At 40.2% G+C, this 19,041-nt stretch overlaps 1 protein-coding gene across 1 annotated transcript; it reads right to left on the bottom strand.

The window, feature by feature from the left end:
* Positions 1–314: 314 nt before the first annotated feature.
* On the bottom strand, positions 315–15,906 carry LOC116441018 (plasminogen-like). Its single transcript, XM_032102487.1, has 13 exons — positions 15,801–15,906; positions 15,123–15,179; positions 12,844–12,979; positions 12,099–12,205; positions 10,692–10,806; positions 9,504–9,667; positions 8,801–8,930; positions 8,559–8,677; positions 6,973–7,135; positions 5,971–6,101; positions 4,950–5,109; positions 3,325–3,426; positions 315–638 (listed from the first exon to the last, which is right to left on the bottom strand). Exons 1-13 carry the CDS (start codon positions 15,847–15,849, stop codon positions 521–523), a joined length of 1,551 nt encoding a protein of 516 aa, XP_031958378.1. The 5' UTR covers positions 15,850–15,906; the 3' UTR covers positions 315–520.
* Between the last annotated feature and the right edge of the window lie 3,135 nt (positions 15,907–19,041).

Genomic DNA, 19,041 nt, shown 5'->3' with positions numbered 1-19,041 from the left:
TAAATGCTAAATACTAAATTAATGGTCAGTAATGCTATTAGTGGTTTTGTGTTGAATATGATGTCCTATTCAATCCTTTTGCCAAAATCCCTTAATTTTCTATATTTTTGCCAGTAAACTTTTGTGTGATTTTTCACCTCTTTAGAATATCTGGTTGGGATTTCCCTTTGCACCAACTAGAGTAAAGAAACCTTCAGTTTAGTGCCTATTTAAGTATTTGGAGTGTAACAGGGGTGGAGTAGGAGCCTTATAGCTGCTGCCACGTGCAACATGGTTGACTCACGCAGGTACAACACGGACACTGACAGACAGTAGCAATTGTTCAGCTTGCCTATTGCTTTGCAATAGCTACTTACACTCAGCCAGTAGTGGTATTTATTTAAGATTCCTATGAATTATTACATAATTTGTAAAACCATGCTTGGAATGTTGTTTCTGACACAGGGACTGCTTTCCAGGACACTTAGCCTGCATCCAGATTCAGTGGGAAGCCATTGCATTCTTGATCCAAGAAACAAAACTAGGAATCTGGACAAAACCAGGCTTTGATGGCTGAGTACAGTCCAGTCTCCAAGAGTGACTCCATATTGGACAAATATGTCCTTCTCTTGGCAGACCAGAGGTCCTTCAACTTCAGCCTAGGGAGGAAAAGAGAGTATAAAGTGATTCCTCTAGTAATAGAGACACTAGGCATGCAAACAGCAAAATACTGGCAGGAATAATATTGTAACTCCAAAGGCCTCAAAATGTGACTGACACAAGGACTTGAGAGAGAGAAAGTGTTTTATTAGACCTGCTGGCGATGCCATGATGATTTTTTGCCTTTTCTTTTATACCCCTTTTATATACCTTTTTATGGCTTTTTGTATTCTTAGTGCTTTTTGCCTACATTCTTAGACTTAATTTTGTTAAGCTAGGAGACTAAACATCTTAGAAGCCTTGTAGTTAGGGATCAGAAAGCCCCAGACACCAAGGTCCTCTCCAGAACACATTTTGTAAACTGAGATAGAACATCCAGGGGAAGGTTCCTGGGGAAGGGAGGCTCACTGGAGCCTCTCATTGGGGAATTTTTGATAGATATGCTAATTAGTAAGACCTATATTGTTATACCAGATCTTTCGTGGGTGGGCATTGATGTGTGCATTTTGGTGCATTCGACCTGGACTTAGTGCACCTAAGGATCCTTAAAATAAATACAGAGGTAAAACCGCTTTTCCCCTTCTAACCGTGTTTGAGTCTTGATTTTAAGACCAGGAAAAGGCATCACTAGAGTAAAAGAATTGGGGGAAAAAAAAGTAGTTTCTAAGCATCCAGGCCATGCTCTTGGTCTGAAGATCCACCAGTCATGGATGTGAGTACATCCCCAGATCACTGTAAGCTCAATTACACATAAAAAAATGGAAGTTTCCTAATTTTCCACATCCCTGATCTACTTGATCTGGACAAAAATAATTAAACTGTTTTAATGCGGTTCCTTAAAATCCAGGCATGCAGCATATAAATACCTATGTCCAATGATTTTTGACTCTATCAATGAATGCACTGCCCACAGTCTCTATGTTCAGGCAGTGTATTACAGGCTTTGCTTCAGGTGAGTGGGGTATTCACAGCACTGGGCTAGTATGAGTAGGATATTACCCTACACAATTTGCCTACTAGTCTGGTTGACTGTGTGACTTAAGAAAAAAATGCTGTGTATACCTCAGTTCTTGGGCTTCGTGCAGAATTGTTGAGCTTCTGAAACTGTTTCTGAGCCTTGAAAGTCCAAATTATATGCATTGACCTGCTTATACTCAAAGATTATTCTTACCTGACAGTTATCTGTGCTTCCCAAAGTAAATCCACCACACAATTAACTATTTTTGATACTTCCATTCATAAATTCAGGATGATTACATATTCATATGAAGGAACTTCAGGCTAAACATTTTCTGTAACATATTGCAAATATCTGGAAAGATTTCAAGGTTTTTACTAAATTGGTATCAGTAAGCACTTTGATGAGAGAAGCTTATTTCAGCAGCCCGTTAGACTGAAAGAGCAACTTTTGCTTCCAAGGACATTGCTACAGGTACTTTTTTTCTGCTGCATGTGAGTAAGAAGAGCACACAACTCAATTTAGGAATGTATCTTTTGTTCAACCCTTCCACCTTCCTTTGCAAAATAGGTAACCCATGCAAAGCTCCACTATACTTTCAGAAATGTCATACCACTTTGACCAATGTAGACTATTAATTAAGGAAGTAACAAAACAGGACAGAGCAAAACCTCGTTTACCTCATTTTGTAAAACAAAGCTGCCTGTGAACAACACAAGCAAAGATCACCCCCCTGAAAACAAGCAAAATTCCTATAATAGTAACATTTCTGTATTTCAGTAGCACATGGCTAGAGAAATACTAGAAATGTTGTCTGTTTTCCTCTTGTTCATGTAAATTAAAAAGACGTCCTTCAGAATGCACTGTAAAATGACATAGGCTACAGGACACGTACTAACTAAAGAGCGCTTGCTGCAAAATTCAGCAGTACAGATCTGAAAGCTGCAGGAGGGATGTAACTGTTATGTTGCAGGCCTAGTCAGTGTCCTGGTTTTGGCTTAGACAGAGTTAATTTTCTTCTTAGTAGCTGGTACAGTGCTGTGTTTCGGTTTAGAATGAGAATAATGTTGATAACACACTGGTATTTTGGTTGTTGCTAAGTAGTGTGTACTCTAACTCAAGGACTTTGCAGTTTCCCATTCTCTGCCAGTGAGGAGGTGCACAAGAAGCTGGGTGGAAGCAAGGCCAGGACAGCTGACCTGGACTGGCCACAGGGATATTCCAACTGTAGAAAAACATGTTTTTTACATACACTGGACAGAGCCACTAATTGCTGCTCAGGAACAGGCTGGGCATTGGTCAGCAGTTGTATTGCTCACTCGAATTGCATCACTTGTGTTCCTTGGGTTTTATCCCTCTCTCATGTTTTCATTACAATTATTATTGCTGCTCTTATTATTATTATAGTTATTATACATAGTTTTGTTTCAAGTATTAAAGCATTCTTATCTCATGACTCGTTTTTTTTTTTCAGTTCTCCTCCCCACCAAAGAAGGGATGGGGGAATGAGTGAGCAGCTGCATGGTTCTGGCTTAGTTTCTGGCTGTGGTTAAACCATGACACTCGAGTAATTTTGATGGATTGCTATTTCCTTTACCCACAGGTTCTACAGGAGGTGACACTTATAGCCAGCTGTTACCAGATGTGGTTGGTGTAGTTGGGCCAATGTTTTGTTCCATCATTGCAAGGTAGTCATTGGTGCAGGCTCTTGTGTATGATCATCACACCTCTTGAGATTGCAGTACTCCCATATCGTGTTGGGGTCAGTGGTGAAACACCATGGGCTGCTGTCACCATCTGGGTTTCTGCAATAGTTGTCCCTCAAATCCCTGCACAAATAAAGTCTACAGTCATGCTGTGTAAGACTGAAAGTAAGCATAGGACTATCTTGACAAAAAGATGTACTATGTACATCTACTATGTACAAATAAATACATTTATTATTGGTTTTATTTATGGCCAGATATGCTATTACCAGCAAACACATTCGTGGCTGTGATGCTAGTGAAGAGTTATATTTCACATGCATATTGGAGTCTTGAATATATTTATGCATAAGGAAACATAATTCAACTACTGGCTTATACTCTTTTACTGGCTTATAATATACTATTATATTCTGGCTGTAGTATTTCAAGGCACTGAGTACCTAAATAATTGCCCCATATGGCAATTATTTTCATTTCTAAGTATGCATGTATAAGCATACACAACTGTGAGAATGTGTGAATTAGTAATAAATATGGAGGAAGATTCATGCTATTGGTGGGCACTTAGGCTTTTCCAAAATTTTTTTTAAAGTCAAAGGGTTCGTTCTCATATTCAGAAGAATGGCAAATAGATGCTTATGCAATTGGTTCCCTCTTAAATTCCCCAGACCCCGTTTCTACTGACTTCAGTGAGACCACTACCATGTCTGTGCTTGCTGGGGCACGGGGGAGTAGAATTTCTCTCTTCAATAATTTTCACAGTTGCAGTGTTTCCCTGTCCTGATTCACAGCACAGTCTCAGAATAAAAAAGAACTGAAATGCTTTTTCTCTGAATATGACAGAACATGATTTCCACATTTTCACAGCTTGATTTTAATTTTTTTAATTGTTTTTGAAAGATATCATCCCCTCTGAGGATGCTGAAGTTTTTTGATGCCAAAATAGAACTGAAAATTTCAAATTATTTAGGATGACATCATAAAAAGGGCAAAAAAATAAGAAAAGTATCACCTTTTCTGGTTATAGTTATAATACACCAAGCATGATGTATTTCCTCACAATTGTAATCCTGTTGCTTTCCTACACTTACTAAAAACTGGCACATTAGTGATGTTGATTATCTTATCACTGGTCCAGTCAGCGCTGGTACAGTTTTGTTAGTCTGAAGCAGATAAGGGGAAATTTCAGCGTATGCAATTCTGAGTGCCCATTTCCACCTGCAAAGAACACTTAGATGGTATTTCTAAGCATGATATATCTGACTGCGTGTTTTGCATCATAAATGCTGTGTCCTCCCCAGATTAAATCATTAGAAAGGCCACAACAAAAAGTCTCAAATTCATAAACAAAACACATATTTCAGCAGATGCCCAGTCTCTGGATACAAGTCTCCTGGTGTTGGTTACAGACGATCAGATTTAAGAGTAAGGGACACAGCTGTATCTTACTTACTTACAGAATTTAGATAACAAGAAAACACAATTCTTAAAAATGAGACTAACAGAAAACCTTTCTGTATCTTAGAAAAGTTGACTCTTATAGACATATTCCCTATCAGTGTTTTAAATCATAGATGTGCAAAGATAATATAACCAGCAATAGTTATTGCCAGAGAAAGCAAGAAAAAGTGAGATAAACATACGCGTCTGGGAATCTGTCTGGGGTTTTTATGTGCCTGTGTGGGAACATGGAGTTCCAGGCCTGGCACTTCTTTCCCGATGCAGTGACGGAAGTTGTGCCACGATAACTCTGGCCTTTGCCTCGGTAGCACTCCTCTGGTTGGGGAACTTGTGCGGGCACATCTGCGGCGAACAACAGAAACTGGTCTTTGGCATCAGAATTTTATGTTCTTACTGAGCAGGCACAAGAAAGCCTCAAACACACAGCATGACAAAAATGAATGACTCGTTTATGCAGACAGCATCCAGTGAAATCATCACACCTGCAGCAGAAGGGCATTTCCAAACATACTGAGAAAACTTTCACAGTTTTAACTGGTTATGTTAGATGTTGTTCAGTGAAGGTGGTGTTCACCAGTCAGTTTCACTTTGGCTTATGTGAACATGTTAGAATTAAAGATAAGAAAGTTCAAGAAAGTTCAACTTCAAGAAAGTTGAAAAATCCTCAAAGATGAGATACTGGTGATTGTGCCCATGATAAATTTTTCAGACATTATGTTAAACTTCAATCTCTCTATTATCCTTTTGGTTGTGCTAAGACTTTCTTGTTATTTTTTGTGCTTAAATGAATGAATGTTTCAATGTGATTTTTATTGCTTTGGAAGCTCCTATCCTATTTTTGTTGCTAATTTCCAAAAATGGGAGTTCATTTTATTTAGCAATTTTTCATCTGTTTAAACTTGCTTTTAATTTTTCAATGAACTTGCTATAATTGGCCTGCCTTTGGGAAAAAAAGGAATATAAAAGCATAAATATCTTTCATTCTATAATTCTTCTGTTGAGTCAACTAGTGATTTGCAACCATCACTGTATTTCCTTAACCATTGAAAGTTTAATATTTGGCAGATTTTGCAACATGCCAGGCAGACAAACATTAACAGTGACAAAGTGACTGAAAAAAAGAGTTAATACATTTACAATACGAAACAATAAATCTTTCACTGTTTTAAAGTCCTTATCACAAGTACACTCCGCTATCCATACCAGCAATCCCTTGATCTGTCCTGTCACAGGGAGGAATTGTGCAATATTCCCATCTAACGCTGCTGCTGGTGGTATAGCACCAAGGCTTCTTCTCTCCATCAGGGTTTCTACAGTAGTTTTCCTCTAAGCCCCTTAAAACAGGAAACAGGAACACTGACTTTAAACCATTCATAGAAATCCAGAAGAGTTGCATGCATGACTATTAACAACTACTGCATGCAGAATTCAGCTCAGTGGTGTATTTATTCTTTCTGGAGATTGATTAACCCATGCATCACTGCTTTGGGACTAATCAATGGTCTTTGACTTTACGGTATAAGTGCTGAAGATAACAGGAAGAACTTCTCCGATGCTTACACTTTCTGCTCTTATTGTTGAGGCCAAGATGCAGCAGTAACAGCTGACTTCAAAACAGAAGGCACTGATACCCCTGAGATTACAGTCAGAACCAGGCAAGGCTGGATGTGACAGACTGGAAGTGTGTAGATAGGAGCACTGGTGCCCGCTGCTCTCTGCCCTGTGATAATGGACAGGGTTTCACGTGCCTAGGAAAACTTGCTGGATCAAACTGCAGAGCTATAAGCCAGTCAGTCCCAGCTATTCCTGCACATTGCTAATGCTCTGCAAACCCAGTTCCTCTGACCTTGGAGCACAAGGATGTATTGGAGTATGTTGTCCTTGGAGCATCACTCTTCCAGAAGAGTAATGCATTGAAAATGTGCCAAAACACAGCCAAGGGAATTTTAATATAAAAGTAGTGAACTACTTATAGCTCTGCAGTGGGATGTGGAGGAGACAGGTGAGAAAAATACCTGAGAATAAACAGGGAGGCAGAAAAAAATGAAGAGCAAGACTTGGACAGGAGTAATGAGCACTGACAAACAGCGAGAGTACAACATAACATAAATGAGGAAAACCTGTGCTCCTCTTGCCTCTGCATTTGGATTCATAGGGAATAACTCTGTTCTTTGGTATTTGTTACAACGATGAGACTCAGCGTACTTGCAGGGGTATCTGTCAGGAATCCAACCATGTTTGTGAGGAAACTGTGTGTTCCAGTGTTGACAGGCATTTCCTGATTCGGTGATGGATATCCTTCCTCGATAGCCTTCTCCTTTCCCTGAAAGACACTGGGAGTCTAGGCCAGAGACTGGTGGGTGTGTAGCTGGAACAGGAAAAGAAAAAAAGGAGAGGGGAGGGGAGAGCACAGGGGGGAAGGGAGAAAAATACTGATAAGTAGTGCTTTCAAAAATATAATGTTGAAGATGCTTTTTTTTTCTTTCAGCAGAGGTTAATCTGGTTAAAAGCCATGTCAAAATCAAAGAGTACATTTTTATGCCAGATGGATGTCCTATGTCTGCCCTTTTACAGCAGCCAGTAAATAACTCTGCTGGGTTGAGCCAGACTCTGTGCGTGCTGTCCCCTGAGAGCAGAACAGGAAAGGCAGTAAGTAGTCCTGTACAGTCTTGTAAACCCAAGTGAAATGGAGTACAGTAATATAATACAGGTAGCATGGAAGGGCAGAAAGGGCCAGGAAGAAATTGTGAGAGAAAGCAAAGCAACCTTGGAGCTGAGCCTTTGGAGCCAGTGAATTGGGAAAGAGAGGCAGAAGGAATAGTGAAAAAAAGAAAGAAAGTGAAATGGTCTGCCATGTGGGGAGCAGCAAAGAAAATAAGAGTAATGATCAGAGACCTGCAGAGGGCAAATGGAAAATGAATTTACAGCACATACCTATAATATACAGAATTTCCCAAAGACATGAGTATAACCCTAAAAGGTTGGTGTGTTCCTTAAACTTTAAGTTTTAGGCACAGGATGGAAATGCTTTGGTAACATTCACAATTTATCATACAGAAGTCTATAAATAGTTATTCTGCCTTCTGTAATTAAGCATGGTGAAGAGAACTACATCTAGCAAACACACCCCACTGCTTAGAGCACTGGCAAGTGCAGATACATAAGAAAGCAAGCTCTAGAGAGGAAAAACACACTTCTAAATTTTTTTTCTCAAAGCACAATCCACTTCTACAATTGGCAATGTTATCTCTTAATTCAGTGCCTTGGAAACATCCAGATTTAGTGGTCTCTGCTTAATGAGTTAAGCTAGCTCGCTGGTATGTCAGGTTTCTCTCATGAGGTCTGAACTTGTTTCTCAGGATTCATCCCTTGCTAAGAAAAAGGCAGTGCTGGCTGTGCTGATCAGACCCAGGTAAAATATCACAGTGTGGCCACATGGCAATTCAGATGATTTCTGTGAGTTAGCAGATCAGCAGTAAACTACCACCTGATTTAACCTGAATGTCCTGCCTCCCAGGTAAGTTGAAAAGTAAAGTGGTTAAAGGCAAATTATGGTTTTCCATAACATCTTTGGCCTTATTGCTCTTCGTGACACCTGCATCCTCACTGACCATACCTGGTTTTACATAACAGAAATTTAATGAGTGATTCTGCTTATTAACGTGCACTTCTCCTGCTTCACAGAGGTATGTTTAGGTTAGTCAGAACTGTGGTTTCTTGTCTTTCCCCTCCCTGCATAATTTTAATGAGAAGAGCTACCCTCTGGAGTCATCTCAGGAAATCAGACTCACAGCAGTGAGGAATGTTGCAATATTCCCAGCGTTTATTTGGGCTGGTAGTGAAACACCAGGGCTGAAGTTCACCATCAGGATTGCGGCAATAATTCATCTTCAGATCCTTCTCTGGATAGCTGCACATTGAAAATGAAAGAGAAGCTCGTGAGTCAGCTATGGCCAGATGTATCAACAAGGCTGACTGCAGGCAGGGTCTCCCAGGCTCTGTGGGAATGAACTCAGTGCTGAGCATCACTCACTGTTTCTGGGTAAATCCATGCATATGAGGCTCTTGGGCATCCCAGCGTTGGCACTCAAGTCCAGACTCTGTTCTTGAAACTTGTCCATGGTAATCCTCGCCATTACACTGCATGCACTCCCCTGTAGGTCCTAGGCAGAAGGAAAACAAAGTGAGGAATGCACCAGCCTATTTGGGGAAGACTACACTGGAAGGAGAAGTGGGGTTTGCTCAGGCTAACAATGAAAGGAATTCAGAAGACTCTGCATTACAGCCTGGCCAAATTAATAATGCTTTAGGAATATGTTTCACTTGCAGGGAGGAATTTGTATCTGTATGTGCTGCTAGCAATAGGAATTCAGTGTGTAACACAGCACTTGGGTCAGTCTTTACTCTTGTTACAATTACATAAATTACTGGTACAAGAGCAATATATTCCTTATCCAGATCATTGCAGTTCTTTGCCAGTAGAGTCAAAAGTAACAAGACAGATGAAGATAAAGCAAACTATATCAGCAAATTATCAGAAAATTTTAGTTCTTCCATGATTACCAAAGAACTTTGACAACTCAAGCCAATTAGGAAAACACCTCTGAGTTGAGAACTTCTTAAGTTCAGCTTGATTTAAATTCTAATTTGAAAACAATCTGTAAAAATAAAGCACCAAAAAGTAGCAGGAATAATATTACCTACTTGAACATCCCTTCTCTGGAAAGTAAATATACCTTCTCCAGTGTGTGTGACCTGGTCCTCACACTCTGGAATGGCACAGTAGTCAAATCTCGTAGCAGGATCTGTTGTGTAACACCAAGGTCCACTTTCATCCCCATCAGGATTTCTGCAGTAGTTTTCCTCCAGCCCTGCATTGGGGTGTTTTTCGGGTGTATAACTGTAATAGTATTAAAATTCTATTTTAATTCCCATACTTTAGTGGAACAGAAGGGAAATGTCCAACTTGTGCACCTAGCTGTGAATTTTATTCATTCACAGTAAAATGAGAGAAACAGATTCCCCATTGTAAGCCATAAATGAAAACTGAAAAAACATGCCATAACTACCATTATTAGTAGCTTTCTCCCTAGGTCCCAGTTGCCAATAAGGAGCAAGCTTACAGCCTGCAAGGACGATGACAATCTCAAAGGACAGTTGTTGTCCTTAATTACATGCATCCAGCTGTAGGGACAACCTGTGGCTCTATCGTGTTTGTCTTAATGGAGCTACTTTAAAAGTTATGTATTTCTAGAGACTATTCACCAAACACAACCAGGTCACACAGAGATCTGAAGCAAGTGGTGCTAGGCTTCTTCCTACAGTAATCTTCCCAGACAAGACCAAATTACTTTTAAACTATCTGAGCAAGTGTATTCAAGTTTCATTAGAATAACAACAAAAATAATTTTCAACATAAATCAGAGGAAACAGGACCTCTGCTTCCCCACTTGCTTCAGGGAGCCCAGTGACAAACAGCCCTGAGAAAACTCTACCTGGTCAGGTCCATTTGACCCTTGGATACTCTTCTTGATGTTTTGGTTTTTTTTTACTATCTGTATGGCAGGTAGAGGGGCCGTAGAGGTGGACAGATACCACCTTATACAGAGCAGAGCAATTATGACCCCCCTGTCACCAATAGCAAAATCTTCATAGTTTTGAGAGAAGGAGCATTTAATCTGCTTAAGACACCTCACATTTAGACCCAACTTCCCTAGCTGACAATGCATCCTTTCCTTATCCAGATCATTGCAGTTCTCTGCCAGTGGAGTCAAAAGTAACAATACAGATGAAGATAAAGCTGTTTTAAAAAGTCACCTGACAACAGGATTTGATAACTTGCGCTGTAAATCTGTGTATGTATATGAAGATGAAGAAGCTTGGAAGAGGTTCAGAACAACATAAAGAAATGAAAATAGGCATACTTTGGTTTGTGGGGTATTTTTTCTGCCCACTTCTGGCATGGAATACCCCTCTGAGTCTTGGCTTCTGTTCCTCTGTAGTCTGTCCCAATCCCTCTTTTACACTCCATAAGGTAAACTGAAATGGAATCAAATTTGTTAATTCAGAGGTGTTACAACATTCATTCCTGGTACTGAAAATCTGCAGATATAACTGAAGCTCATCTGTACATGCTGAAACATGTTTTACTCATGTTTTGAACCTCTTGTGCCTGCAAACATTATGATTCTATAATGTATTTTAAAAGAAATTAGTTACAACTACTGGGCATCTAATGAGAAAAATTTCTGAAGCATTGCTATAAAGCTAACAAAATCAAGTCAAGAGATCAGCTATATCAAATCACAGTTGGTTTTGACATGCAAAAAATACATGCTTATACTATTGTAATACCGGGATAAATAGGAATGTCTTTCACCAGCAGCTGGAGATTCTTTGAAAGGCATTGTTTGTAAGCACATTTGCAGTGTGGGTGTCATCCAACTATCCCTTTAAGCCAAAAATATTTAGTTATCAAAATACACTTGTCACATAAGTGGCCCCCAAATCTTTGATTCATCTTAGCCTCAGACTATCCCAGGTATTTTTCTAGTTGGATTCCAAGGCAGAGAGAATGCAGATCTTATTGATGGTGCTTTTACTGGCAACAGACACTGAAAAATCTCCAGATATTCAGGGCAGTGATCTTGATTTCCCCTTCCTTTTCCCCTTTCTGGCTTGCACAAGAGGAGTCTCCCTAAACCTCAAAATATAAAATGGAAATGTTAGAGCAAGGACAGGAGAGCAATGTGATAGAAGAAACTGAGCCTTGCTGGAACACCTTGCAATAGTTACTGCCATCACAGTTTGTGGCTGGGACTACAAATGTCTGTGCTGTTTGTCTTGCTAAAAGGAAGCTGCTGCCTGGTTTGGCATGGTACTTCTGGAGGGACCAAAAGTCTAGTCACTGCTGCTTCAACAGTGAGACCCAGGTCCCAGCATGTCCATGGCTGGTCAATAGCCTTGCCCATGGACTTTCTGATGTTGCGAGGTTCCTCCTAAATTGTTTTAGCCTGTCTAAATAATAAATGTGGACATATCTAACACCCAGGGAGAGGAGGTGAAGACTGTGTAACTGGGTTTGGAAGGAAGACAACAAGTAACTTCTGAGTTCAAATGGCACATAGAGACCACCATGGATCTAGGCCTTGGTATTTGATCCTTCTTGAACAGCATTTTTAGTAATGTGGCTTCTTCCTGTTTGGCCCCCAAATTCTCTGTTAGTTTTCTGCCCTGTACAGGAATTTGCTCCAGCACTGCAGCGGAGAACAGATGGATGCCATTAGAATAGGCTTGATGAGTAAATATGTAGCATCTTACTGTACACATACTTCTCTTCTCATAAAGAACTGTGTCCGTGCTGGTGAACATCACTGTCATTTTAGCATTTTCAGCCAGTGTTAAACACTCTAGCTTTTTCCTGGTGAATAGGAAAGCCCTGTTGAAATTGAGAAGGAAGCAATATTGACATAGGAAGCAATATTTTAAATGCAATTCAAATTATACAACTCATAATTATTTTTCTATAAATTATTAATTTGGTAGCACTGCTATTCATTTTTATCTTTCAGATACTGCACTCAGTACTTTAGACACTGAGTAAGAGGTTAGTGTTATCTACTACTCTCAAGTGGCTCACTTATTCAGGATATATGACTATGTGAATAAGTTATTGTGTGGGCAACTAGAAACTGCATTGGCAAAACATTATCAGCAGCATCCTAGCTGCTCAGGCTAGTGTCTGTCCCTACAATGGGTTAGAAACCTTTCACTTTTGTGAAACAAAGCAGCATCCAGCTAAAGAGGCTCAAGCAGTTCTCCGTGTAACGTTGGATAAAAACAGGAGCTTGAACATTTACTATAAAATGAGTAGTACATTGTAAATCCACTCTTTACTTGATCTTGTGGTAATTTATGAGTGGAGATAAGTCACAAGCTAAAGGCACAGGCATGGGAGACACTGCTGTAGGCAGAGCTGCAGCAGAGTGGGGATGTTGGTTCTGAGCAACAGTAGGAACATATCATTGATACGCAGACACACACAATGGCACCGTTTTAAGATTCAACAGAAATTACCTGCAGGTTAAATTTCTTTCTGCTTCACATTTCTCTGCACATTCTTTTTCATTATTTGTCTTGTAAAACTGTTTATTTCGAGTAAGTATCCAAACACCATCTGTTCTTAAATAGTCATCCAGTATATCTCCTTTCACTGGAAGGAAAGGAAAGGAAAGGAAAGGAATCAGACATTACAAATGAGAATTCTGCAGTTAAGAAGATTTGTGGATTTCAGTCCCATTTTCCATGTAGCTCGGACAGGTGAAGACACAATTTATTTTGCATAATTCTGGTTAAAAGATGATGAACTCTGAGGTGATTTCTGTCTCCTGACACAATCAGAGCTGAATGACTGCAACATGTCATGGGAGAAAAGCAGCAGAAGAAAGATGTAGAGGCAGTTCTGATTAGAGTTATGCAGGAGTTTGAAGGTAAAAACAAGAAATGTGAAACAAGAGTGAGGGGGAACAGAGAGAGAGATTAAGTGGTGTCAACACTGATTAGAGAAAGATGAAGGGAAGTGATACCTGTATCAAAGTTTTGGAGAAGCATGAATGAGGTGGATGTGAGATTATGGCCTGTCATGTGGGTTGTGCAATCCCTATAGTTTTATTGGTCACTGCCTAGTTGTTTGTCCCAAAATGTCCTGCCCTAGAGCAAGAAACCTCAATCAGAAAGTTACTGTATAGCCTTTTACAGTGGCCACCATTGTTTTATTGTAATGGGTTGAGCAGACTTAGTAATGAAATTGTCAGGCTACGTCTCTGTTGCAACAAATTAACCCAAGATTTTAAATTAGTAAATCAATTAGTGTTATTATATCTGAAAACTGCATGTGCACAAGATTTATATGATGTACCTGCTAATACATTTAACACACCTCTAAAATACTGTTGCTCACGATGGAGTTTGCCATCTAATTGACTTTTTTTCTTTTTATGTCTATAAAGATTCTATGTTTCTGTTCCTAATTTCTACAAGAGTTTTTTTCCATGTCCAGCATCAGGTTACAATGTTGCACAAGTGATATGGTTTAATTATTTCATTTTTTCGATCTAGATTATTATTGACAGATGCAGGAAGTTCATAATTTTGTACAGGTAATGTTGTGAATCTTTCATTTATGCATTCGTATTAGGGCTGAATTCACTGCAGCATCTCTCCAGTGTTACTAATTCCCATGACATATGGGCCATTCATCATCTACCTCCATATGACACAGATTCACACAAAATAAAAGGTATTTGGGCCGCTAGTGAAAGTAAGATTATTAATTGGCTGAGGGCATTTTCTGTGTCTTTTTGCTGAGTTGGCTCAATGCTATAAACCCCACGTCTTAAGAAATCCCTGACACTGAGGCTTCCCATATCTAATCCTGCTGTTACAGCAGGACTATGTGGTGCACCAATAGTCTAGACTACTAATTTCTCCTGATGGAATCAGTGAACAAGTGCTTCCTTTCCTGAATTTTTTCCTAAGTTAACTGAGGTCACTGTTCCAGGGGACCAGGACAGGAAAATACTCCTTTCCAAACTTTATTGACTCATCTTAAAACTCTGTGTTTCTTCAAAGAGCACTACTTTGGATACTATTCCTTTTCAGTGACTATAAGAAAAAAAAAATTATTACAGTTGGTTTAAGAATGATTACATGGGATTTTGGATGACATGCATAAAGTAAAAGGCAACACAGATTGGCAGAAGCTTAGATAATAGAAAGGAAAAGGTTGCATGAAAAACGCTGCAAAGTATAAACTTAAGAAAAAAATATGAAAGATTTCAAATGCATCAGGGAAATGTATTAGTCTGACTAAAATCTTTATAAACCCAGACATTGCACATGATAATTGAACAGAATATTTAAATATATGTGAACAAACTAGTTTCTTCTTTTATATATGCATCTTTCCAGATTTGACCAATACTAACCCAGAAGACATAAAAATTGGTTTTTAAGGCAGTTGTAGATCATCACTTTCAAGCAAGTCAGATAGAGTTGATAACAATGATCAAATAAACCCCCCACTTCCTTAGTTGTCTTTTATAACCTGGCACAATCATCCAATGATATGTCCCTGGTATTCTGACTTTAAGTGTCTGAACTATTAAAAACTCATAAAAACTGTACTGATATATATTTATCAGTACATTTAAAAAGTCATTTAAGTGCCACGCAACTATATGTAATTTCAAAGTACAAGAGAGTATGGTATCTGATTGACATCTGATTGAAATGTATACTGCACATGGAATATTGATTTACAGAATTTGTAGATAAGCTTAAAATTAATATATTACCTTTAGTGGAATACCTATCTTCTTTTGGAATTGTAAAAAAGAGTTCTGAACATATTCCTGGAAAAGGTGATCTAGGTTACTGAAGAGTAAATTTCTACCTACTGCCATCAGGAAAACAAAGGAGAACATTTTATTATAAGTGTTTGAAAACAGAATGTGAAATTTCTGGAATATAAGGGAACCTGTTCATTTTAAATTTTGTTTTAAATATTCCATTTCAAAGCTTTAAAACTCCTGTCATAAAGGATGAAGATCAGTACCACTGTGCTTAACAATGCTTGGCAGTAAGCACAGCTTTACCTTTAGCATTTGATCCAAAGCCTGCTGAAATCAGAGATGACTTCTCACTGACTGCTATGGGTTTTGCACAAGCCTTTGACAGGCTGCTTCCCAAAGGTGCCCCCATCTCTGGACATGGGAGATGTTTGCCGGGAGCCAGGAGTTGCCCATGCAGACACCAAAGCTGCTGCTCTTCTGGTGTCACTGATGAACACGACTGTGGAACAACACAGCTCTCACTTCATTCTACAGCAACTCTTTCTGACCTGCAAGGCCCAAATCCGCCATTGTCCAGGAAATGAGCGATGCATTGGCTTAGGGATCTACCTTCAACACATAGAGCTTGCTAGTGTTTGGCCCCAGTCTCACCTAGACAAGCAGAAGTCAAAGGACTCTTACCTGAGCTGAGCAAGAAAAGAAAGAGAAAGGCAGCTTTGCTAATCCCCATTTTGGCCCAGCTGGCAGGTGCTGGAAGTTGTGTGTCAGTGCACAAAGTTTTATTGACTCGCACTGGAGTGAGGCAGCATCAAACAAACAAGGTAGGAGGATTAAGTTAATCATTCTCCCATGCTGTGCCCTGCGGAAGGTATCTTTTCAGCTTTATACCGGCTAGCGCTTGTATTTCAATGCCTTAGAAAGCCTCGAGCAGCCTTGAGAGGTAGCACGGGCAATCTAGCACTTCAGTAGCTCTAAAATCGGTACCTGAATCAGCTGCAGAGCAAATACCATCAGCAGAAGCAAAGAGGGAGAAATATAGCTCCCTGCTCGCTCAATTCCCTGCAGTTAGAAGCCTTCAAATGAGACAGACGACCAGAGATGTTTACAGGAAAGTAGCTGAGCTGAGAGAGGGCGTTTGCCTCCCCTCGACCATCTTTTATTAGGAGAAGGGGAAAGGGGGAGGACTGGGGGCGGACCCGGGGTGAGCGGCCAATCAGACACTGCTGAAGAGTCTGAGTTACATTTGGCTTTGCCCGCGCTTGGAACAAAGGAGCTCAGAGCACATGTCTTTGGGAGGGGGGAGGGGAAGCTCAAAACAGGCAGCAACAATTCCCTATTTTTTTTTCTTTAAAGCTGGGTTGTAACTCTTAGTAACTTAAAAGTGCATAGAACAGTAACAAAACAGTGCAAAATGTAATTGTAATCTATCGTCCCTACAACTCGACAGTACCTAGGATGCCTTTAAACTAGTTCCCCAGTCAAAACTCAGGGGTTTAGTCAGGACATCTATGGTATGGAGTATCAGGACAAAGATTTACAAAATACAGTGCAAAAACCTGAGTGCAAAACAGTGCAACTTAACTTAAGGGATTAACATAAAGATCTGCAGTAGGGGGTTTACATGAAGGTGCAAAATCAGGATTCTTTTTACGGCGTCTCTTCCAGGAGGCAGTTTTAACCTCCTTAACTTTGAGGAAGTGACATAAGGTTTTACCCACTTGCCTGGGATCCATCTCAGTCCTTGAGGGGTAGATACACTGGCATACCCACGTCCCCAAGTTACAAGTTTGTACGGTCCTTGGATTTTTTGAGTCTCTGGGTCCCGGATCAGGACTTCTGGATTTTCCTGCAGTTTTCTGTCTCCTGGTGTTCTGGAAATGACGATAGATGGGAGGGTTTGGATCCTCAAAGGTGCCATTCAGGAAGTTTATGGTAAACAGTGCTTTGCTGAGTCTGAGGACAGGTGAGTTGAGTTTGGTGGTCCCTGATTGTTGTAGCAGCATTCGCTTGAGGGTTTGATGGGCACGTTCAACAATGCCTTGTCCAGTTGGGGAGTGAGGAATACCTGTAACATGTCGAAATCCCCACTGCTGACGAAAGTTTTTAAACTCCTGGGAGGTGTAGGCAGGTCCATTATCAGTTTTTATCTCCTCAGGTATACCAAGCACAGCAAAAGCTTGGACAAGATGTTTTTCAACATCCTTAGCCTTTTCACCTGCATGTGCAGAGGCATACATAGCACCAGAGAAGGTATCAATAGAAACATGAACGTATTTTAATCTCCCAAATTCAGGGAAATGTGTGACGTCCATTTGCCACACTTCACCACTATTAATGCCTCTGGGATTGACCCCCATGCCCAGTGATGGAAGCTGTAGCTTCTGGCAGTTGGGACATGTTGCCACTATTGCTTTTGCTTGTGTCCGCGACAGATGGAACATGCGGATAAGAGCAGGAATATTTTGATGGTACATGGCATGGCTCAATTTTGCTTGTTCAAAAACTTGGGGGAGCTTTGGTAAGTCGGCTGATAGAACTATTTCTGCTGGCATAGCCAGAACATCAGCTCTACGATTACCTTCCGCAATAAATCCTGGCAGGTTTGTATGTGACCTCACATGCATGACAAAATAGGGATGCTCTCTGTGGGAAACCAGATAAATTAATTTTGAGAGTAAATCATAAATTTTCTTGTTTGAGATTTCTTTTAGGAGAGCATGCTCAGCTCTAACAGTTACTCCAGCTACATATGCTGAGTCTGTGACCAAATTAAAGGGTTCTTTGAACCTCTCAAATGCTCTAACAACAGCTGCTAATTCAGCTACTTGTGGTGATCCCTGGATTACCTCGATGTCAGATTCCCACTTTTGCGTCTTTGGATTTTTCCATGTGATCACGGACTTTTTACTTTTTCCTGAGGCATCAGTAAAAACAGTAATCGCATCGAGGGGTTTTCTACTTTGAATCTCTCGAGGGATGAAAGAGAATGGCAGATTAAACATGTCATGTTTTGGGTAATGATTTGAGATTTGGCCTGAGTAACTATCTAATGCAAATTGTAAATTTATATTATTTTGGAGTAGGTGATCTAATGTGTCAGTTGTTACAGGTAAATAGATGCATGCAAAGTCACATCCTGCCAGGGTGCGGAGCCTTGCTCTACCCTTCATGATAATTTTTGCCATTAGTTCTTGTGGCTGTGTGATGGTTTTAGGAGGTTGGAGTGGAAGGAATACCCATTCAATTATGATGAGGGGTTCCTTCTGCTCTTTGTCCCACTGAAATATGAGGCCATGAAAGCGTGGTACCTTCCCTAGAATGACAAGCTTAAAGGGTAGGGAGGGCTGATACCTGTGCGCTTGTCTGGTGGAAATGAGCTCTTGTATCTTTTTGAGAGACTGCCTTGCCTCTTCTGTCAGGGATCTAGGGGATGCTGGACCGCCTTCCCCTTTTACTAGGTTTGCAATAGGAGCTACATCCTCTGTGGTGAGTCCTAACCATGACCTTAAATACTTCAGTGTCCCACAGATCTGTTGCACTTCCTCTAATGTTTTTGGGTTATTATTAATGGTGACAGGTGTTGGGGTGATAGAGGTTTCTGTGATTTTGAGTCCGAGGTATTTCCAAGGGCTTGTTCTCTGCATTTTTTCAGGTTGTAATTCAAAGCCCTTGGCCTCTAGGGCCTCAACCACCATGTTAAGTGTCTGCTCGAGATACTGATTATTGGGAGCACACACCAGCACATCATCCATGTAATGCAGGATGATGGCTTTCTCTGCCTTGGCACGGATGGGAGATAGAATTTTAGCAATATACTCTTGGCACAGAGTTGGGGAATTTTTCATACCTTGGGGAAGCACAAGCCAATGATAACGTTCCATGGGAGTTTCGCGATTAAGAGATGGTACAGAAAATGCAAATC

This window comes from Corvus moneduloides, chromosome 3 (genome assembly GCF_009650955.1).
Source record: "Corvus moneduloides isolate bCorMon1 chromosome 3, bCorMon1.pri, whole genome shotgun sequence".
NCBI lineage: Eukaryota > Metazoa > Chordata > Aves > Passeriformes > Corvidae > Corvus > Corvus moneduloides.
Note: the sequence above shows the minus strand (reverse complement) of the source record. Positions and strands in the feature narration are given on the sequence as shown.

Bases quoted from the DNA above. Each gene is read 5' to 3' on its own strand.
- LOC116441018 (XM_032102487.1), bottom strand. From the start codon at position 15,849: ATGGGGATTAGCAAAGCTGCCTTTCTCTTTCTTTTCTTGCTCAGCTCA. The intron at 8,678-8,800 runs GTGAGTGATGCT...TTCAATGTGCAG, and splicing joins CATGGATTTACCCAGAAACA to CTATCCAGAGAAGGATCTGA. The intron at 5,110-5,970 runs GTATGGATAGCG...TGTTCGCCGCAG, and splicing joins GACAGATCAAGGGATTGCTG to ATGTGCCCGCACAAGTTCCC.